The 23,820-nt window shown below is 42.7% G+C and overlaps 1 protein-coding gene across 1 annotated transcript in view; it reads left to right on the forward strand.

Annotated features, from left to right (window-relative positions):
• Positions 1-23,820, forward strand: part of LOC121527275 (contactin-associated protein-like 2) — a 230,438-nt gene that overhangs the window by 193,427 nt on the left and 13,191 nt on the right. The window contains exons 19-22 of the mRNA XM_041814171.1: positions 3,825-4,043; positions 9,533-9,769; positions 10,418-10,651; positions 10,818-10,951. Of these exons, the coding sequence (XP_041670105.1) occupies positions 3,825-4,043; positions 9,533-9,769; positions 10,418-10,651; positions 10,818-10,951 (824 nt within the window). The remainder of the gene's footprint in view (positions 1-3,824; positions 4,044-9,532; positions 9,770-10,417; positions 10,652-10,817; positions 10,952-23,820) is intronic.

A 23,820-nucleotide genomic window follows, 5' to 3' on the forward strand; every position in this document is an offset into this window, starting at 1 on the left:
AATGCTGGGAGGAATAGAGGAATATTCACCCTCTGCCATGACTTTCAGTTGTCCGGTGAGACCATGGGTGCTTCCGCCATGACAGTCCAGACGTAGCGAAGCCAACGCTTTGCTTCACCATGTCTCCACCCCACCGGGGAGGGAGTAATAGGTGAATTAGATTTTGGGAGTGATCCGGATCACTGTCTAGATCCAGGAATGTTTTTAAAGGACTCTTCACTATTAGGAGATAAGACTGATGGTGGAGGTCTGCGCTCTCTGAGTGCTTTTCTAGTTTTTTTGTTATTTTGCAGGTTGTTTGCTGGTAAATAATGTGTATATAAGGGTGATGTTCTATAGCTTCTGTAACATTAGAAGCTTTGAATGTTGTGTTTCTGTGGACAGCAGCAGGTCTGGTTCAATGGCAGGTTTCCCTTCATAATGAGGCCAGACTGATCCAGCAGAGTGAGGAGAAAAAGATGCAGAGCTCAAGGCCAACACAGAAAATGAGACAGACGACAGAGTTCACGTTAGAAAACGGAGAAGAGACAAAAGAGATAACACCATGCCATCATCCATATAAGCACAACAGAATACACAATCGCCTGCACTATTTATCCTTGTTAGGTTGCACTGAGGCCTCATTTAGAACTTGGCTCTTTTAGCCCTCATATCAAAGATCGATAGAAAAAAACATGGGGAAAAAAATAGAAATGTCCTCAAGGTTTTCCCTAAGCTGACAAGCAAGTACATGCACATACATTAGCACTAACACCATCTATCACTGCTGTGCAAATAGATGAGGCTAGCTCTGAGGCACTTTAGTTTTCATTTCTACCTCTGGAAAAAAGGAAGTTGGAGGGCATCCATCTGGCTTTATAGTGCTGCTTAAACAATACACAAAGAAAGTAATGCACACATTCACAAGCTGCAATAGCTTTTGTTTCTATTTATGCATTCTGATAAATGCTTGGCTTTCTTTCAACATTGAAAACGACTGATGTGGTGTCCTCCATGCCCTGCAGACCTGCTCTTTGCATACAGGCGTCATTTAATCAGTGCACTAAAGCCTGTCGGAGGACTTTTACTCAGTGTTTTACTATGCATGCATGCATTATTAGCACTAATGCATACAACAGTCAAGGTTTTACCAAGATGATTTCTGGTGTCTTTTACAGCTCATCAGAGTTTTAATAACAAAGTCTGCCATGAAAGTAAAGTAGAAGAAAGGAATAATGGAAGGGAGGATTGGAGAGCTGATAAGACTGATAGGAGATGTTTAAGTGGAAGTCTGAAAGAAAGCAGTAAATAAAGAGGCAATAAAGAGATTGCAAAAAGTAGGAGAAAAGAGACTCAAGGGAAGATGAATAAAATAAGCAAGCATTTGAGCAAAAGGAATGAACAGATAGAAAAGAAGTAGGGATTATATGTGAGCTGTAGGAACACAACAGTTAGAAGAATGGAAAAAGTAACATCAACCAAATATTTGTTCAAAAGCCATATGAAAAGTAGAAAAATGGGGGCACGAGTAGCCTACTAGAGTTTAGATCAGGCCAAAGAACATAAGCCTGAACCTACCTGAGCCTGTGTAAGTTCTCTCCAAGCCCAGCCCGGTCCTGCTGACAGTTCTTAGGCTTAAGCCCAGTGTAAACCCCACATTTGTTCTTTGAATACATTGGCTTTTAACTTTAAGGGTTAAAACAACATTTCTAAGTTGTTTTAATGACTACAATCTGTCCAGATTAGATCAAAATGAGCAAAACATGGAAGCGTGTGTTACAGATGTGTTTATGTTAAAAGGAACAGTGAGGATGAGGAGTTGACGCGTAAACACCACTGTGCACTAAACGTTTGGAATTTTTTGGAGGTCATCAGTCTGTCGAGAGACAGCTTTAGTGGTAAACTAAGATGCATTAGAATGGATGTTCAATTGAGGTATTTGCTTCTCTTTTCTCCACCTGTGTGTAAAAGTGCACTGCACTCTGTCCTCCTCATTCACCCCTCTGTATCTCTGTGTGCTTGTGGAGTAAAGCATGCTACGATTCAGGAAACATAACCAACGGATCTGGTAGCAGGTCTCCTAACCGTTCATTTTTCCTTCAGTTGTTCTGAAGAGAAAAAAAAGCAAAATAAAAAAATTAGACAAAAATTCATAAATCTATGGTCACATGTCATGCTGCCATATTGGTCTTTGATTCCCCTCAAGCCTAAACTGGCCTTGGTCAGGCTTGAGGGGTATCAAAGGACATTGGGTGGGGCTCCTGTCTTGACCCGTTCATGGCCTGAGGGCCACATCAAGCTGGAGTTGAGCTCAAGCAGAAGATCTGACCTGTACAGATGCTGTTGCCCTGGAAGCAGGTGGTGTCATGAACAAAACCAGAGATAAGACCCACGACTCACAACTCAATGCAAAAGGCAGTTCCAAAAAGATCTTTTCCTATCATCATTCCCTGCCTCATTGCTCACAGCATGTCCATGCTTTATCCATTGCCCTTTATACTTAAAGACATAATACCCCTATGAATAAATATTAAAAAGAAAAGAAAAGACTGGACATATTGATTGAAATCGAATAAAACAATGAAATTAACTTTCCCACTGACCACAACCTAAAATAATCTATTTTAATATGAAGCCATAATCAAGCAGTAACAACTAGAACTTGAAGTGGATATTTGTCACCTCTATGACTGTAGCTCACTGCTGCACCCTGGATATACAGTTTCACAGTCATTCATGGGACTTTGACAACTGTAGATAGTGTTTTGAGCTGCAGAAATAACTCTGTTATAGTTACAATATTCCTGCCAAATTCCAAGAAAAAAAAAAAACTCCCTTACAGATTTTGTTGACCAAGTCACATAAAAACACATAAAAAGAAAATGTTTAACTGATTAAAAGTGTTGATCAAAAATCTTTCCTACACTTGACCATGGAGTCCCCCACATGCCATTTGGTGAACTCTAGTCCAGATTGAATCTGAGGTTTCTCCAACAGTAGTTTTCTCTTATCTCTCTACCATAAAGCTTTGACTGGTGAAGAACCTGGCCAACTGTTGTCTGCAGAGTCTCTCCCATCTCAGATGCTGAAGCTCGGAACTCCTTTAGAGTAGTCATAGGTGTCTTGGCGGCCTCTCTCTAGTCACCTTCTTGCACGCTCACTCAGTTTGTGAGGACGGCCTGATCTAGGCAGATTTACACATGTGGCATATTCCTTCATTTCTTGATGATGGATTTAACTGAACTCTGGGGGATGTTCAGAGCCTTTGACAGTTTTTGGATCAATCAATGAGTTGCTTAAAGTGTTCTTTTGTCTTCATGGTGTAATGGTTGCCAGGAATACAGTGACTGGACCTTCCAGACGCAGGTGTCTTTATACTACAATCACTGAGACACATTCACTGCACTCAGCTGATCCCCATTTCACTAACTGTGAGACTACTAGCACCAACTGTCTCTGCTGATATAGGTTGTCCCAAACATACATAATTTCCCCGTTTAGACTTCATGTTTCTCTTTAATCTTCAACTATTTCTCCTTTTGTTCTCTCACTCCTTGTTTTCACCTCTCCAACCAAATTGTGGAAACCTCTTAAAACTTCAATATGTGCATAAAACTTACCTGTTCTGTCCAATAAGCAGTCATGTATTGTACAGCTGAAATCTATACAAGGCAAATGAGTGAATTCGAAACAAATGAGCCATTATTATGAGGAAATGAATGTATAATGACCTGCAGAGTAGACTATGACATAACAGTATGATTAATGGGGTCTAAAAAGTGTCCTATTTTGATTTGCATATTGAATGACTTCTATTTATTTATTTTCTTATCCTCCCCCTCCAGCCACAAATGTCATCTCCTTCTCCTTTGATGTTGGAAATGGACCTGTTGAGCTAACCATCAATTCGGCCACACCCCTCAATGATGACCAGTGGCACCGTGTGATGGCTGAGCGAAACGTCAAAGAGGCGGTCCTCCAGCTCGATCAAACATATCGGGCGTCTCAGCTCGCTCCTGCACAGGGACACACACGACTAGAGCTGTTCAGCCAGCTCTATGTGGGTAAGACAAACACAAAGCCTTTCCACATTGCATTTCTACAGTAGTGCAATAATATATCTCTGTGCTATTGTGCTCCACAGCAGCTTAATATATGAGTATGTCTCTGTTTGCATTGTGTTACTGTGTTGCAGAAACGTTAGAGAGCATTTAAACCTCCACACAAACGACAAGCACTGCTCTGCCCAGCTTGCTCCACTGATCCTGCCTCGCCTCTGTAACACTTTTATTATGGCTATTACGAGGATGTTTGATTGCCTCTGAAGTTAATACAGTAAAACTTCTTTTTTTGCTTTTTTTTAAACAAACAAATATGATAAAATCTCTAATGCCAAAGTGAAAACAGATTTCTACAAATTTCTGAGTGGTTAGGTCTCAGTCAGACTTGCACATCTGGTATCTGCAATTTTACTCCGATTTTCTTTATAAAACTGCTTAAGCTCTGTCAGGTTGCACAGGGATCAGCTGTGAACAGCCCTTTACAAGTCCAGCCACAAATTCTCCATTGGATTGAGGTCTGGGCTTTGACTCGGCCATTTCTGTGTAGCTTTCACTGTATGCTTTGGGTCATTGTCTATCTGGATAATAATATTTTTTATTATATTTATATTTTGCCATATCCATTTTACCCCCTACCTTTACAATCCAGGGCCAGCTGCTGAGAAGCATCCCCACAGCATGATGCTGCCACCACCGTGCTTCACAGTAGGGATGGTGTGTTTGTGGGGATGTCAGTGTTTGGTGTCCACCAAACTTAGTGTCTCCATGATGTCCAGAGTTGTCCCTCAGGTGCTTTATTCATTCTATTTCTTGATAATTGATTTAATTGAACTCTGGGGGCCGTTAAGAGCCTTGGACATTTTTTGTATCCATCCCTTGACTTAGACTTTTCAACAACCTTTTGTCTGAGTTGTCTAAATTGTTCTTTTGTCTGCATGGTGTAATGGTAACGAGGAATACTGATTAACCAGTGACTGGACCTTCCAGACACAGATGTTATTGTAAGATAATTACTTTTATCAATTGACATTTCTTTGTAAAAATCTGTTTTCACTTTGACATTAAATAGTTATGTTTTTGAATTTGTTTTTGTTTTCTTTTTAAATAAAAAATAGCCAAATTATATTGCTTATGATTGATTTAAAAGGATGACACATCCAAAGGGGGTGCAAACTTTTCATAGGCATCATAGTTGCTTCATCTAGCGAAAGCTTTTATGTATCCGTTTATTGATAATCCAGAACACGCAGCCATTTTGCCAAATTCACAGTCCATACAAATGAGAGCATGCACACATGTCGGAAACTCTTAAGTGGTCAGAGTTTTAATAAAGTTAAAGTCTAGCAAGTCATCATCAGCTATTAAGCACTTATTATCAAACCAATTAAACTTAAATTAAATTTAAGATGAAGGATTTGTCCTGCTTTTATTGTCTTCTCTCCACAGAATTGCAGAAGTTCTACTTGCTAAAGATCTGTCCACTTCTCCCCCTTTGCCTTTTTGTCTCTGTCCTTTTCTTCCTATTGTGCTGAGCAGTCAGAGCTCCCCAAACCAAACTCTGCTGCTGAAATAGTTTCAGGGATTTGTGGATAGAAAGAAAAGTGCTGAGGCAGATCTTAGAGTTCCTACTGTCTAATAGGAAAAGGAGATTGTTCTAAATTCCAATCAGACATCCTGATGTGATAGCATACCCCTCCCTGATCCCCATTTATAAAATAATTTCATCCTCTCATCACTTTTGCTGATTCAAACTCTGCAGAAACATCCCCACCTTATCATGTTCCAATTTGCCTCTGGGTGTATTTGTGCTGTCATTTAGTGGAATGGAAAAGGGGCGAGAGAGGGGCATCATTGTGCGACCCAGGGCTATGAAAGAGGGAACATAATGGCTTCCCGATAGTGAGTCAGGCAGTCACCTCATTTGCATGCATAAATCCTGGCTTTATGGTCAAATGGAGGCAGGAAGGGGAGGCTGGATGTGACAGAAATCTCAAAACACAGCAGATAGTGGAAGATAAAGAGGGCCAACTTTTGTGTGAGGTGGTAGCGACTTCTTATGATCTCTAATCCTTTTCTCATCCTGTATTCTGGGGACAAACAGTTTGACTTACATGAAGTAAACCACATGTGAGAGTGAAGTAAGGTGGTTTAAATTTGTCCCCTGACAGTGAGATAGGACAGTGTGTTTGATCCAAAGAGTTTGCAGAGACCTCACAAGATTTTGTCTGAACTCAAAGCATCTTCCTTCAAACTCTATCTCTGTTATTGATTTAGCCGTGGAGGTAGAAATAGACATTCCTCACAAGAATTCTGATGATGATTTGAATGATCTGTTTGTAGGATTTCACATAAACTCAGCAGGGGGAACAACAGGGATCTTCATTTGGCTGCAACTTGTTCTGATATCCGTCTCTGTATTGTCTCCTCCTCCCTTTCCCAATCAATATGCTCCTCATCATCATTGATTGCTTTAGTGTTTACTGCACAGTGGCTCATTTGCTCTAATGGCTCTGAGACTTAATGTTGTACCATCAGCCTGCTGTCATTTACCTCACACTGTTAACTTTTAGCTCTGCATCTCACTCCATACATCCACAAAACCATCACTCTAGTCTCATTTTACTTATTTACTTTCATCATCTGTTTTTTTATTTCTCCCATGATCAGTGCTCACCTTCTCACTTTTTATAATTTTGCATGTTTTCTTGATCATTGCTAGAACTTTCTGTCTTTTTCTGCTTTGTCTTCATGGATGAACCTTTGCTTGTTGCCACTCACTGCATGCTTGGACATGAAACAGGAAAGCCAGCCTCACTCACCTGCCAAGACAGTAGGTAACCTTTACTATACAATGAAAATATCTCTGTTAGTGATAATGATAGAACCCAAAACTTCTCTTAACAGTGCATTTCAACTATTTAAAGAACACAGTTGAGTTGAAGCATTGCTAGATTTCCTTTAAAAGTCGCTATAAAGCACAATCCAAACTTTGTGTCTCAACAAGAACTTTGGAGTAAGGTTGCTGTAAACATGTGAAAATACTGACTTCTATATGTGACTGAATTTTGGATCTAGACCATTAGAAAGTTATTCAACTCTTTCATAGCTAGGTTTAACGACAGCCCATGACGTCACTGGATGCTATGGAAACTACCCCGCCCCCCTAACGTTACAATGATATAGACTAACAAAGCCATTTATCTAAAACAGGCTGTTGTTTGCCAATGTCTTAGACTTCAGACTGATCCAAGATGGTGACACCATTGTTGGCTGCAGCTGCACTGGCTCACGATAGGATTGGAGATTCAATGGCAAATAACACAATAGACTCACATCGTTTCACCAGGAAACCGCTTTTTTATTATATACATTGCTGTTGTTTTTAACTTTGCACTATCTGAAGCCAAAGCAACAAAATTTTGTTCTGAAGTGCACTGTTTGGTGTAAATCTGGATGACAAATAAAGTCTAAGTCTAAGTCTAACCAAGCCGTTTCTCTGAAACAGTCTGTTATTTGTTGATTTCACTGCCTTCCTTGAAAGATAAGTCAGCTATGTGCTGTTGTTCACTGTGAGGTAAATTTTACACAGGCCTACAGGTCATTAAACGCATCATAACAGAGAGATTTGTGCCAGAAAACAGTAAATTTGCACTCTGGTCTCTGGCATGTTATGGTCTCGGTACACCCTGGTCTCGGCATGTTTTTCTCGGTGCACTCTGGTCTCTGGCATGTTATGGTCTTGGTACACCCTGGTCTTGGCATGTTTTTCTCGGTGCACTCTGGTCTCTGGCATGTTATGGTCTTGGTACACCCTGGTCTTGGCATGTTTTTCTCGGTGCACTCTGGTCTCTGGCATGTCTTGGTCTCGGTGGAGTCTGGTCTCTGGCATGTGTGGTCCAACACTACTCCTGGATGATTAAAAGAAGCAGATTGTGGCTTTGTCTCTCTCAAAGCAGCATCAGTTTAATCTTTGCTGTCTGTTAGCGTCACGATGCTAAAGTTCACTAAAGAATCGGATGTTAGACATGTTCTTTTCCTGCAAAGTCTGTCACAGTAAAAGTTGCCAATGCTTATCATCATTGAAGACTTTTATCTCGAAGAGCAACATCAGGAAGTGGAAATGTTTCAGTAGCAACTTCATAACAGAGACGCCTCATAAACAGGAGAGAGACATGACTTCACATAACTTAGTAAATGCGATGGTAGGAATACCTGAGGCAGGGGATTTTCTCATCCTGTATGAGAAAAAAGCACGCCAGGTGCACATACCTCATAAAGCATGCCAGGTTCCTTACTCCATAAAGTTAATCTGTTTTTTAGTATACCACAGTCCATAAAAAGCATTTTTAAAAATGTTTCTAAAATGAGGGAGAAAAGCTGTTAAAGAGGTGCAGCTAGCCTCCTAGCTCAATGCAAGACCACTCACATTCTTGGCTGGCTAATCAAGCTAGATGTGTTGTAGGATGTCTGCAGAACCATGTAACATCTAACACTGATCGCCCCCGTGGGTCAATTTGTGGGGAAAAAAAAAACACATTTCGTGAAGTGTAGGGATCATATCTAATGTATGCAGACATTTGTTGATGATAATTGCAGCCTTCAGGTCCAAAATAAGCTCTAACATGCACATTTTCCTCCATTCTCATTAATCAGACACTGATTTAGACTTGTGAAAGCAGGTGGCAGGAACCTCCAGCTAATCAGTGCTACAAAATGGATTAATGACCAGGTGTACTAAAAGTCTAATCAGCTGTTGGATTAGAAAAGGGAAAGTGCAAAAGCACCTGCATTCTGTATGCAGATACTGCATAAGTGTTTAAGTCATTGTTATAAGTCTCTTTGAATGCACTTTTCTATGGAATTCTGAGAATTCAGTCATGAAGTTTAAATTCTAAACGGTCCCTTCGACTCTGGTGAATGATTTTATGCGTAAGTGTGTCCTATACTCACTAGTGCACACTGTTTTCCCCCATAGTGTAACTGTCCTCTATGTTTATGATTATGCTTATTTCCAAGTCATTTAGGCTCATATTAATCTCTTTAACACCTCTCCTCTGTCCCAGTTAATGGTTAGTTGGACAGTAATGATGCACAGCCAGAATGACGATGACAGCACTTTAGGAGAACATCTATCGACCCCCTAAGGCTGAGCAGTAATGCCTGTATCGACTCACTCTGGTCAGGTGTGCTGTTTGTGTGGCATCTGCTTGTGAGATGTTCATTAACACAGTGTTCATTAGGAGGTTTTAATTAGCAAAGAAATCAAACAAGTTGGAGATTGTTTGAAGAGCGGTGTCACAGTTAGAACGATTAACGTGACATCAGTGGCTTCCCCAGGCATCTGGATATTAACATTTGTAAGATTGAAACAGCCGTCTGTGACCCTGACTCCTGTTTGTTTTCCATTTTTCTTTTTATTGATATCCTTTTTCTATCTTCTGATGCTTTATATATCCTTCCTCTGTCCTGATTGTCTTCCTTCTCCTCCTCAGGTGCCGCAGGGGGGCAGAGGGGCTTCCTGGGATGTATCCGAGCCCTTCGAATGAACGGCATCACCCTGGACCTGGAGGAGAGAGCCGAGGTGACGCCTGGAGTCAAACCTGGATGTCAAGGTCACTGTACCAGCTTTGGGATGTACTGCAGGAATGGAGGGAAGTGTGTGGAGAAATACAACGGATACTTGTGTGACTGCACGAACACGGCGTACGACGGGTCGTTCTGCACCAAAGGTGGGCGGACTTTTGGGGGGAGGTGAAATTAAGTCTGTTGCTGCTTTCAAGACTTCAACTGTAGGATGATTTAAGCTCCTGCAGTGGGAGTTCCAGGTTTCATTTCAGATTATTTTGTCAATACTCTGTTTTTAAGTCATTTCTATCTGTGGCAGAAAATATATTTCTGTCTTCTTTGTGCAAAAGCATTATCTTTGTTCGGTCTCCACAGCTCACAGAGCCAGAGACAAATAACACCAGCATTACCACTGGAGTGGTTATGTTTCATCGACCTTCATCGACAACCTACTGTGATTTTCACTGTGTTCCATGATTGTTCTCACTTCCTATTCACTTTGAAGCTGCTGGTGTTCAGTTTGGGCTTATCATAAAAGACATCGATTGAAGGTGATATTAGATTGCTTAACTTGCCAGACTTAATCAAATCCTCTAATTCCATGCTTTCACATTGGAAGCATTAGTTAAGGTTTTTATGTGTTTGAATTTTATAGTTAATGTTTAAAAGGATTTAGTTAGGATTAGTTAGGGATTTAGTTAGGATTTTAGTGGTTAAACTATGACTGAAGATCGTGTTTTTAAAGCTTTGGTTCTATTGACTCAAAAACTGTGTCTTAAAAATATTTGACCAGTTTGATCTTTTTCTTCCAGATGTTGGAGGTTTCTTTGAGGCAGGAACGTTGGTCAAGTACAACTTGAAGCCTGAAGCAGTTGCAGGAGCCAGCAGAGACTCAAAGACCCTGACACACCAGCTCACACCACAGGAAATGAATCTAACTAAAGAGCAAGTGGCCTTCAGTTTCAGCACATCCAACGCTCCAGCTATTCTGATGTACGTCAGCTCTGAGACTCAGGACTACCTGGCTGTGGTTTTAAGGCACAATGGTGAGATTCTTATCATGCTTGCATCTGAAAGGTCACTTGAAAATGACCCTTGGAGCTGCAAAAGTACCACAGAAAATTTCTCACCACGTGCACTTTAAATGACTACTGTCACTACACAGAACATTGCTTACAAGGTGGGGAGCTTAAATAGGACTTCTGTGTTTAGGTTCATTGCTGGTGCTGTATAATCTTGGAGGTCTGAAGGAGCCGTTTTCTATAGATGTGGACCAGCGTAACCTGGCCAACGGGCAACCCCACAGCATCAGTGTGTCCCGGGTCAACAGAAGTATCACCATCCAGGTACAAACAACACACACACACTCACAAAGTTCTCTTTGAACATACTTTCAACTTTTATTTCAATTAATCATGAAATCAGAACATTTTTCAGTTTATGTTTTATAACCCCACTTCCAGAAAAGTTGGGGTGTTGTGTTTAATTAAATAAGAACAGTGTGCAGCTGTTTGCTAATCTTATAAATCCACATTTTATTCACATCAGATTTTGAATGGCAAGCATTCAACCATTTCATGAAAAATACAAGCTTTTTCTGAAAACCTGAATGGCAGCAACACATCTCACAAATGTAGGAACAGAGCAACAAAATGTCTGGGAAAGTAATTAGTACTAATGAAAAACAACTAGAGGAGCATTTTGTAACTTATTTGGTTAATTGGTTCACTAATCTGCAGAAAAAAAAAGAAAAAATCAGAAAAATGCTCCTCAACATAAAACTCCGTAAGAAGTCATATGTGAACACCAGCTAGCCTCGTCTTCTCCGGACCAAAACCTCATTTAAAACAATCTGAGGCAAATTGGAAAACTGTTCTGTGGTCAGATTAATCAAAAATTTGAAATCAAGATTGATAATACCTTTCCAGCTTACATCTGGAAAGGTATCAATTTTGAAAAGTATACAGAGATCCTACAGCAACATATGCTCCCATCCAGACTATGTCCTTTCAGGAAGGCCTTGTATATTTACGTAAGACAATGCTAAACCACATACTATACACATGACGAAAGCGTGGCTTCACAGTGGAAGAGTCCAGGTGCTGAACTGACCTGCCTGCAGTCCAGACCCTTCGCCAAGAAAACAAAAACATTTGAAGCATCATACAAGGAAAAATGCAGCAAAAAACACCAAGGTCTAATGAGTAGCTGAAATCCTGCATCAGACAAGAATGGGACAACAATCCTCTCCCAAAACTGCAGCAACTGGTCTCTTCCCTTCCCTGTTTACAGACTGTTGTTGAAAGAAAAGGGGATGGTGTACAATGGTATAGGTGTATTCTCAAAAAACATCTTCTAAAAACAAAACACCTTGAAGCCAGAGTAACGATGAGTCTTGAACGCGAACGACAGGACAACAACTTGTAGTTTACAACTTTAATAACAGAAAGTTGTACATAAGAGTCAGGTCGCACGGTCAAAAACTGTCTCGCTTCTATGCTGAGCTGGCTTCATCTCTCCGCCCACACCAGCTTACGCTGCGTATCAAACTAAGTAGGTCACGTGACCAGTCTGGAGCAGTTCTAAATAAAACGTTTTTATCACACATTGTCTGTCTGTGTCTCATTAACCTTTTGAACTAATGAATTCTAAATATATGTAAATAAGAAATAACCATGAAAGTCCCTTTTTAACTAAATTATTATCCATGAAATATATCCAATATGAAATATATTGAATGTACATAAACTGTAAATATGTCAACATTTAAATAACCTTACATATGAACTATTGATAAGGCAGGTCCCAAATGAATAAGCCAATTCTCATTTGGTCCCTACATTACCCGGCCCCTAATTGGTTAGACAGAAAGGCTAAGCAATTACTAACTTATAAACTAAGATTTCAAGGTAGTATAGTATCCACTGACAAACTAAAAAGTCTCTTGGGGGGGGGGTTCTAACTAAGTCCTCTCTTCTCAGGCTGCTTCTTCTAACAGGCACAGTTTGTTTACTGGTCTCTCCAGTATGTTGGTCTTGGTCTTTATCTTGACTCTTCGCACCATCCCGGTTGCATCAGGAAGTGTTTCAACAACTCTTCCAAGGAGCCAGGAGTTGCGCGGAGAAGTGCTATCCACCAGGAGAACGACATCCCCTGTTGCAAAGTTTCTTCTTGGCGTCGACCATTTCTGACGCTCTTGGAGAAGTGGTAGGTACTCGCGAGTCCATCTAGCCCAAAACAAATCCGACAAGTACTGAACTTGTTTCCACCTTTTTCTTGTGTGCATGTCGTCTTTGCTGAAGACGCCAGGGGGCATGTTAGGTTGGGACTTCAACAACAGCAAGTGATTAGGTGTCAGGGGCTCGAGGTCATTCGCATCGTCTGAGATGGTGGTGAGCGGTCTTCCATTGATGATGCTCTCGACCTCGCACATTGGAGCTGAGAATTCTTCGGACTGTACGAATTTGCCTCTCCCAAACTCCGCCTTGGTGGGAGGCTGCTGGGCTGTTGAATATCCACTTTATACCTTTCGGTTGGAAGGCTCTTGCGATCTTGTTATTGTCTAATTGCTGAGTTGCTTCTCTCAACTCTCTTTCAGCGGCCACGAAGTTCGTACCATTATCGGAACGCATGATTGTGACTTGACCTCTGCGGCATATAAATCGCCGAATTGCATTGATGCAGGAGTCTGTGTCAAGGCTGTCTGCGACCTCGATATGTACGGCTCTCAAAGTGAGGCACGTGAACAACACGCCGTATCTCTTGACTGTTCCCCGGCCCCGTTTGACATCAAAGGGCCCGAAAAAGTCGACGCCGGTGTTCGTAAACGGGGGTTTATCGGGCAGTAGGCGGTCTTCGGGTAGGTTTGCCATCTTCTGCTCCCCTACCTTTCCAGTGATCCTGCGACACACAACACACTTGTTGAGTAGCTTTCTGGTTGCAGAGTTGGCTTGCGGAATCCAGTAATTGCGCCTTAACTGCGCCAAGACATAATTGCGTCCGGCGTGTCCTGTGCTTTGGTGGATGTCCATCAAAATCAGAGTAGCAACTCTACTGTGCTTAGATACGATTGCTGGGCGCTTGGCGGTCTCTGGCATAGCTGACTTGTTGAGTCTTCCGCCGACCCTCAGAACGTTGTCTTGAAGTATAGGGTCTAGTCTGAACAACGGACTGCTACGACTAACTTGCTCTCCCTTCTGCAGTGCACGGAGTTCTTCACTGAACTGTTGTCTTTGGCTGGACTGGATTATTTCTGACTCTGCTGCGACCAGATCATCCAAGGTAAGTGGTTTCTTTCCCATTGTTGTTCTGTATTTCTTTAGGTGTTGTTCCAACTTTGACCTTTGCTTTTCAGGGCTCTTTTCTGTTTGGTTGATTGTTGTGGATGACCTTTTTCTTTCCTCTTTCAGTTGTTGCAGAGTTATCTTTAGTTTCAGAATCCACGCCACAGCTCTTTTTAGTTTCTGCCACTCTGAGTAGTAGTTGATTAGCTTGCTCAGTGGTTCTTCGTCCTCTTCAACTTTAATTGTATTAATTGTCACCATGTTCTTGACCTCAGGGTCGTCTTGAAGGCTTTCCTTCCTTTGCATGGGTTGCTCTGGCCAGTCACACTCTTTGTTCAGCAGGAAACTTGGTCCTTCGATCCATGATCTTGACTGTGACAAGTTCTTGGCCTTCAGGCCCCTGCTGGATAGATCCGCTGGGTTCTCTGTTGTTCGTACATACTTCCATTGGGAAGGCGTGGTGGCTTCTCGGATCACGTTGATTCTGTTTGCCACGAAGGTCTTGAAGCGTGCTGTGTCATTGTCTATGTACCTGAGCACTGTGGTGCTATCAGTCCAGAAGATAGATGGTTGTAGCGGAACCTGGAGCTCTTGGCGTAGCATCTTGTCGATCTTCACAGCGACGACTGCCGCTGTCAGCTCTAGTCTGGGGATCGTGACCTGTTTGAGTGAGGCCACTCTTGACTTGCCCATCACTAGGGAACAATGTTTCTTGCCTTGTTCATTCTCCAGCAACAGGTAAGTTGCGGTGCCATAGGCGTACTCTGAGGCATCCGAGAAATGATGCAACTGAGCTGAAGCAGTGCGCCCAAAGTCGGCAGGTTTCAAGCACCTGTTCACTTGGAAGTTGGAGAGGTGAGTGACGTCTTCCGTCCATCCTTTCCAATCCTCTGCATGTTTTTTACCAATGTTTTCATCCCATCCATGTTGCTCTTTACAAAGTTCTTTCAGTAGGAGTTTAGCAGGCAGGATGACTGGTGCCAGTAGGCCGAGGGGGTCGTAAATGGAGTTGACGACGGCCAAAATTCCCCTTCTTGTCATTGGCTTGTCTGGCAAATTGATGCTGTATGTGAAAGAGTCCGTTTCTGTATCCCATTGTATGCCAAGCGCTCTCTCGACAGGTAAGGCTTCAGAGCTGAGATCCAGATTCGTCATTTCTTTCGCTCTGTGTTCTTCGGGAATGGACATGAGCACCTTTCTGCTATGGCTCGTCCATTTTGGTGAATCCCCCGCTGGCACACAAGGTGCGGAGATCCTTAGCCAAGGCTACTGCATCATCTTCTGTAGCCACGCTCTTTAAGCAGTCATCTACATAGAAATTGTATAGGACTGTTTGAACGGCTTCTGGGGGCGCAGTGTCTTTGTGATCTTCTGCGGTTCTCTTCAATGCGTACGATGCGATGCTTGGTGAGGAGGTGGCACCAAAGAGGTGCACCGTCATTCTGAACTCTTCCATGGGCTTGTTCAACTTGCCATCAGGCCACCAAAGGAAGCGTTGGAGGTCTGCGTCGTGGTCAGGTACCCTCACCTGATAAAACATCGACTCAATGTCGGCCATCATCGCCACCGGCTCCTCGCGAAATCTCAGGAGGACACCAACTAGTGTGTTGGTCATGTCAGGTCCTTGTAGTAGCCTACTATTTAGGGACTGTTCTTGATAAGAGGCTGCGCAATCAAAGACCACTCGTATCTTTCTTTTCTTGGGGTGATACACCCCGTGGTGTGGTATGTAGAACACTCTGGCGTCTGCGCGGTTCAGCTGGTCAGCTGGAACTCTGACGGCATAGCCTTTTTCAACAACGTTGTCCATGAAGCCCTTGTAGTCTTCATAGAACCAAGGGTCCTTCTTGAACTTCCTGTATAAACTAGCCATGCGCTGTTCCGCCATACTTCGGTTGTTGGGCATTGGCAGCTTGTCGTTCTTGAGCGGCAACCCAATACTGTAGTGGCCATTCTTGAAAGTTGTCGTTTTGTTCACTGACTGCATGAACTGCTTGTCTTCTTGCGACATCTCGTTCTTGTCATCATAGTGGCGCTCTGGAAAATCTGTGTTATACTGCTGGACAAGTAGTTTCTCGATTTCCATCACTGTGATCCTACTCACTGAACACTGAGATGGTTTCTCCTTGTCACTCTGTTCCTTCCTTATGGGCCCATTCACGACCCAGCCAATGGCAGTCTTCACCGCATAGGGTCCTCCATTTCGACTGTTTATAATGTGCCACGGCTCCATTGCTCTTGAACAGTTTGCTCCAATAAGTAGCCCGACATCCGCTTCTATCTCTGGCAGGCGTACTTCACTGAGGTAAGGCCATCTACGGATCTCTGATTGCTTAGGTATGTTCTCAGTGTGCACAGGTATGTTACCGTGGGTGTACACCTTGGGTAACTCGATGAACTTGCTGTCTTCCAGCCCACATATTTCCAAGTCTGATATCACATAACTGCTCATGGGTTTCTGTCCTCCAGGGTTTTCTTGACTCATTGTACTAAGGAGTATTTGTGTTGGTTTCCCTTTGACGTTCAGTTTCTTCTGCAAATCTTCTGTGATGAATGTTGCTGTGCTCCCCGGATCCATAAAAGCATACGTTTCTACATGTTTGTCACTCTTTCTTGATTTGATTTTCACCGGAACTATTGACAGCACACATTCATTTTCTCCGGCCCCAGTGAGGCAGGCGGCCTCTTGTGTGACAGGAACTTGAGGGCTTGATTCCTCTTCCTGAACGCCATTGTTCTTTTCTTGGGAGGTAGAATCGTCTTTATCTTTGTGCAGGATGTCTGGGTGCTTTAGTGCACATTCTTTACACTCTGCTCTTTTCTTGCAGAACTTACTAAGATGGCCCAAAGACAAGCATGAGAAGCATAAGCCCTTCGACTTCAAAAACTCCACCCGTTGCCTGTGCGGCTGATTCTTGATTTTGTTGCACGTTGCCAAGGTGTGATGAGTTTGCTGGCAGTACATACAGGGCTTCTCGAAGGCGCTTCCCTTTTTACTTGGGTTTGTTGACTTCTCGCTGGCCCCTTTTGACCTTTGGTTTTCAGTGGAGACGTTTGTTGCAAAGCTCCCACGTTTCTCTTTCTTAGCTGGGGGCCTCTCCTTTTCGTTCTTTCCAACAGTGGTTGGGCGGCTGTCTGGGATGTCACCGAAGAGGGGATCTGTTGCTATTTTGGCTTGATGTTCTATATATGTCACCAGGTCTGTAAATCTCGCTCTTCGGTTTCTTCTATCTTTGATGTTGTAGGCTTCAGCACGCCAACGCTCTTTCAGTTTGTAGGGTAACTTGGATACCACTGTCCGTAAGTTGGTAGGGTTATCCATCTCTTCTAGCAACTCTATATCCTCCATTGTGTTGCGGCATCCAACCAGGAACATTGCATAGGCATTCAGTGCCCTTCTGTCTTCAGACTTGATCTGCGGCCACTGTAATGCTTTGTCAATGTATGCGCTGGCGATGCGCAGTTCGTCTCCATAGTGCTTGTGAAGCAGTCGCTTAGCTTCCTTGTAGCCTCTGCTAGGCTGCATGTGGATGCAGCTACGAACTAGCTCTTGGGGTTCACCATTTGTAAATTGTTCCAAGAAGTACAATTTATCCTGATCATTATCTGTCCTCTGCTCTATTGAATGTTCGAATGCTCTGATGAAGGACTTGTATTGCAATGCGTCACCCCTGAACACTGGAATATCCTTGGTTGGTAACTGAGATTGCTTCTGTTGCCTTACAAGCAGCTCTGTGATTACATTCTGTTTCTGCATGACCTTTAGTATGTTATCATCTCTACTGACGTTAGAATGGGAGCTAGAGTTCTGTAGAGCCACTGGTGGCACTTGAATATGCGGCATCTGTGACGGCATATGAGGGTTCAGGTTGTCTGGTTGAGATGGCGAGGCACGAATTACGTCTTGCCTCACACTCTCTCCATGTCTTGATCCTCGTGTGTGGCTGCTCACACCGTCTTCAGGTCTTTCATATTCATTAAGCACTTTCAGTTTTGCGCTACTTTCAGCCAATGCAGTCTCGATCTCGAGTTCTTCTTTTTTAGCTTTTATTCTGGCTATCTCTATACTCCTCTGTTGCTTTGCTTTCACCTCTTCCAGCTCGCGCTGTTTCTTTAAGGCAGCTTCCTCTAACTCGAGTCGCTGCAGTTCTGCTTCTTCTTGCTCTAACTGCTGTTTTTTCCTCAGCGCCGCAGCGCGTTCCAGCAACGCAGCGTGTTCTGCTTCTTGTTTAGCGCGTGTCGCCGAAACTCTTGAACCTACTGCTGATTGGCTTACGTAAGATGCATGAGAATGGGCGCGTCTACTGTGCGGGAAGCTAGTCTGTGAAGCGCTGTCTTCTGGCTGCACATCATCTTGCATATCGTCTTCTGCTTCAGGCTGCCTTTGTAGCTGAGCCCCTTTCTGGTCATCATCCTCTTTTGGACATGACTTGTGTGCGGCAGCGATCCATTTTTTTGTTGTTTTCATAAATTCTCTGATGGGTGCCATTTTGGGTTCGAACCAGTTCTCTTGGTCTATCGCTTGTTCGTCTTTAGCCATGAGGCCCATTACTTCTTTGTTCAGACTTTTAAATTCCTCTAATGCACGACCAAAGTCATCTTCCAATTCATCTTGGACACACTGCACGTTTTGAACATCTTTCATCAATGCTTCCATTACATTCATTTTGTTGGACAGATCTCTTAATCTTTGTCTCCTCAATGAAATGCATCTTAGCAATTTATCCTCCATTCCCTTTTCTGTTAGCCTCCGTGACCTTCCCTGCTCCTTTAATGTCGGGTTTTCCACGTCTCTGTGCTCATTTTCTCCATCCATCTTATCACTTGCAGTAAGGCTCACTTTAACTGTATGCAACGTTCAAAAGCACCCTTTCTTTCAGGGTCACTTTTCTCAGTACAAAAAACGAATGCAAAACAGCTTCTAATACAGTGCCAAACTCTGTATGGTTGAGTCAAAGCTACGACGTGCGTTTTCAATGCAGGAAAACGTGGTGTTCACTTTCACTTTCGATTTCACGTAGGCTCCGTGTATCTAGATAGCTTGTTTACCGACGTTAGCTTTCATTAGCTTCCCTGGCTGTAGCCTTCTATCTTCACCACATTTCTTTCTGGCATAGACAATATGAAGATTTCTCTTTACCTTGTCCCGTAGAGTCAATGGATTACCGTTTCCCTACTTCAGATTGCCTCCCGTTTCTTCGCATCCAGCCAGCTTTTCTTGGCCCCGTGCCGCGTCCTCTCCGAGTCTCTTTTGGTGCTAGCTGGCTCCTTAGCTAGTTTTTGACAAATATAGGTGTATTCTCAAAAAACATCTTCTAAAAACAAAACACCTTGAAGCCAGAGTAACGATGAGTCTTGAACGCGAACGACAGGACAACAACTTGTAGTTTACAACTTTAATAACAGAAAGTTGTACATAAGAGTCAGGTCGCACGGTCAAAAACTGTCTCGCTTCTATGCTGAGCTGGCTTCATCTCTCCGCCCACACCAGCTTACGCTGCGTATCAAACTAAGTAGGTCACGTGACCAGTCTGGAGCAGTTCTAAATAAAACGTTTTTATCACACATTGTCTGTCTGTGTCTCATTAACCTTTTGAACTAATGAATTCTAAATATATGTAAATAAGAAATAACCATGAAAGTCCCTTTTTAACTAAATTATTATCCATGAAATATATCCAATATGAAATATATTGAATGTACATAAACTGTAAATATGTCAACATTTAAATAACCTTACATATGAACTATTGATAAGGCAGGTCCCAAATGAATAAGCCAATTCTCATTTGGTCCCTACAAATGGTAAACGAGGCCCTCTCCCTACTAAAAACTAATCAATTACAGTTAAATAACTTTCCAGCAATAGTGGTCTTTTCTTATTCGACAATGGAAGTCATAATTTCATGTTCCCTGGTAAAATATTCTTGTACTTGTGATAATTACAGGACCAAATCAGTGCTCTTCGCTGTTTCTGTCATAAATTAAATCATAAATTGTTAGATAACCCAGTGCATCTCTTATATTTGCATCCTCTCCACTAGAGAGGCCTTAAAGTCCTCTATGTGTCATGTTCCTTTGACATCCATACTGCAGTCTAACCATCTACATTCAGCAAGATTCTCAGACAGCAAGAAAATTAAACCCAAGCATCAAATGGAAATCATTCTCATCTTCTGAGCAGATCACCTCCTGCAGTTACCGATCACCGGGATGGGAGCACTTTAATACAACACATCACTTTTACTGTCATAGAGAGACTGTACTGTTCTCTGCTCATCACACTTACATGCATGAAACTTTTCCTCGGCTTGATTGCAGCTCGGTTGTGTCCAAATTTGAGATACATGGCCCATCCTCACTATGACTCTCCCGAAGTGCTAAGATTGAACTGTGATAATCCCTTTGGATCATGTTTTTCTTAAATGATGGGTTTGGTTCTTCACAGTAAAGAGTGCTCAGAGAATTAAGAGGAGCACTGGTAGGCATAATGTAGTCATTTGGATTGAAGAAAAAAAGCAATCAGCAGGGGAGAACAAAGATTAAGTTTAAAGATGGTAGATGAAAAAATCCTGCTGGAAGCAGTACTTACCAAGGTGTCTTTGAGTGAAACGTTTCATGTTTCCTCGCTGCCTCTGGACTCTTTTTAAGGTGCAAACATACCCCTAATGTCTATATATAAACACAAATGGTCATGCATAAGTATAAGTATGTTTTATCTTGTCAGGTGTACACACTATAAAGGCTTTACTACATAATGAACATTTTTGCCTCACCATTGCACTCCTCTTCTACTCTCCATACCTCCGACCATCTGCTCCTGCTTCCCAGGAGGGCTTTTAGTAAACGTTTATTTACTTTCAGACAGGATGCATGACTTTAGCTCGCCATCACACTAATGAGCTGTAATGAAGTGAAGCTATTTTAGTTCAAATGAAAGTAACAAGGAAGTGTGAAAAGATCAGTCCCCTCAGTTAAGCTTACAATCTAAAATACAGTAAAGTAATGATAAATGGACTACCTGAGATTTGTGCAGAAGTCCTGTGCATGTTTAAAACAAACTTTATTATGTTCTGACATACAGATAATAAACAACGTCACTGACATCTCTCACTCTAGAAAGGGTTATAAATGCATTTCTAAGGCTCTCGGACTCCAGCTAACCCAAGGTGAGAGCCATTGTCCACAAATGGAGAAGACTCAGAACAGTGGTAAATCTTCCAAAGAGTGGTTGGCCTACCAGATTACTCCTACATTGCATCGACAACCTTATCCAGGAGGTCACGAAAGAACCCAGAACATCATCTAAAGACCTGCAGGCCTCACTGACTCACTGAAAGACCCTGTAGAGTGAAATCCAAAATGTGTGTCTTAACACACTAGATATGTTGGAATATGGTTGCTGTAAACATGTGAAAACAATGAGACCTACATGTGAGTGAATTTTGGATTTAGACCATTTGAAAGTTTGTCACCTCTTTCCTGGCTGGGTTTGATTTGGCTGGGGTAAATATGTGGACTGGTGATGTCACCGGCCCACAGTGGTGAATGACTCCGCCCCTCTCACGGTGCAGTTCATATCATACAGTCTGTTGTTAGCTGATGTCACTGCCTTTATTGAAAGTTAACAGTCAGTTAAATGCTGTTTTTTTGTTCATTGTGAGGTAAATTTACCAAATCCATCAGCCACAGTGGACTATGGATCATTTAGGTGGCTTTTACACTAGGGGCCCGGTCCTGGATCCGAGTGCACTTGAGACCTTGATAAGTGTGAATGCAAACAAACCGTGCCAGGGCAACGGGCCTGGGCCCACTTGGGGAGGTGGTCTCGGAGAGATTCAAGTGGACTCTGGCATGGTTCGGATGAGATATGAATACAACCACGCCGGATATGGACAGAGTGCCGTATCGGCCTCATGACACCATCATAAAAATTAAAGTTCTTTCCACGCAGTTTGTTTACATCTTTTCTCAATAAAAGACATCAGAATCAAGTCAATAAACAGTCTGTTGGGACTCACCTTACAGATGAACACAAGTTGGAGTCAGTGAGATGAGGTGCAAAGGCAATAAAAGTCTCCTGTCACCTCAAAACCAGCTGTATCTGTGCAGCACGAGCCCATTTAATCCAGTTTGTGCAGATATGAAGAGCGAAGTTGCTGGCATCTTAAAAAGGGATTTTAAGTCCCCCATGGCTGCTTGATGGACTTTTTTGCTGGGTTAAAACAAAAACAAACTTCACTCAAGTCATGACCCAACTGGTTGCCATGGGAGCCTTTTCTTCTTTCTCCTCCTTGGCAGGTTTGTGAACCAGCTACGTGCATACTGCCACCTGCTGTTTCAGACTGAGTAAATATGCAAGTGCGCCCGGGCACGGTTCGATGTTGCTAGTGTGAAAGCAAGCCAGCAGGGGGAAGGGGGAAGGGGAGGAGGTACATAATTTCTGAGGTACATCATCATGACATGACACAGAAGTCACATTCAGTAAAAGTTAGTGATGCTGCTGGGCCCAGTGATAGATCAAACCTAACTTCCCTTGTAAAAGAGAAAGCGGAGTGTCAGCCTAAAGTTGTGAAGGCTCTCTTCTGCTGTCAGGGTTAGAAATTGTGAAGGCATTCTGACACTTTACTGAAAGAGACATGACAGAGTACAAGTAGGAGGATGAGTAGGGGCAGTTTTAATCACATGGAGGCCACAGGCGATACGGGGCTGTTCTCTATTTTGCTTGAAGCAGCCATAGCTAGAGGAAAAGTCTATATTATAAAGCATCTACTTTAGGGAAATACAACAGTACTTACATATGAACAAGAAGTACTTCCTCATCACCTCTCAATGTGAAGTCTCCACATCTCAAACGCTTTTTATGTCTAAATGTATGATCTATAAAGGTGTATTATCAGTTTTTATTTGATAGGTTTTATGTTGTTTTACCAGCCAGTAAGCCGCTGTGTTATTGGGTTAATATCTCTATGTACAATGCATTCAGACGCCTTTACTTCTGTCAATGTTGTTATGGTGCAGCTTGATGCTACAGTCAATTCTTTTTTCTTTTTTTATTCTCATTAGGCTACACTGTGTACCCCATCCTGACAAAGGGAAAACAGAATTTTAGATTTTTTTTTGCAGTTCTGAAAAAAAAAAAAAAAAAAAAAAAAAAAGAGAGAATTATCACATCGACTTAAGTATTCAGACCCTTTGCAGCAGTGCTTAGAATTTAGCTCAGGTTCCTCCCATATCTAGGAATCCCTCCTGCAGAGCTCAGGATTGTTGCAAGGCACAGATCTGGGGAAGGGTATGGAAAATCTGTTGAAGTGAAGGTTCCCAAGAGCACTGTGGCCTCCAGAATTCTCAAACAGAAGAAGTTTTGCACGACAGAGACTGTTCCAAGAGCTGACTTCCTGGCCAAACTAAGCAACAGAGGGAGAAGAACCACAGTAAGAGAGGTGACCAAAAACCTGATAATCTCCTGACTAAGCTCCAGAGGTCCTGTGTGGAGATGGGAGGAAGTTCCAGAGGGACATCCATCACTGCAGCCCTCCACCAATCTGGGTTTTATGGCAGAGCGGCTGGACGGAAGCCTCTCCTCAGTGTGAATCACATGAAAGCTTGCTTGGAGGTTGCAGAGAACTCCATGTGAGAGGTAAGAAGGCTTTCATGTGTTTTGCTGATTAGAGGTTTCCATCTCTCCACTCTGCCATAAGCCCAGATTGGTGGAGAGCTGCAGTGATGGTTGTTCCTCTGAAACTTTGCCCCATGGGATCTTGTGAACTCAGTCAGAGCAACCATGAGGTTCTTGCTCAACACTCCTTCCCCCGAGTGCTCAGTTTGGCTAGGCGACCAGCTCTTGGAAGAGCCGTGGCTGTGCCAAACCTCTTCCATTAGAGAATCCTGGAGGCTGCTATGCTCTTAGGAACCATCAGTGCATGAGAAAT

Source organism: Cheilinus undulatus, linkage group 19 (genome assembly GCF_018320785.1).
Source record: "Cheilinus undulatus linkage group 19, ASM1832078v1, whole genome shotgun sequence".
Taxonomy (NCBI): Eukaryota; Metazoa; Chordata; class Actinopteri; order Labriformes; family Labridae; genus Cheilinus; species Cheilinus undulatus.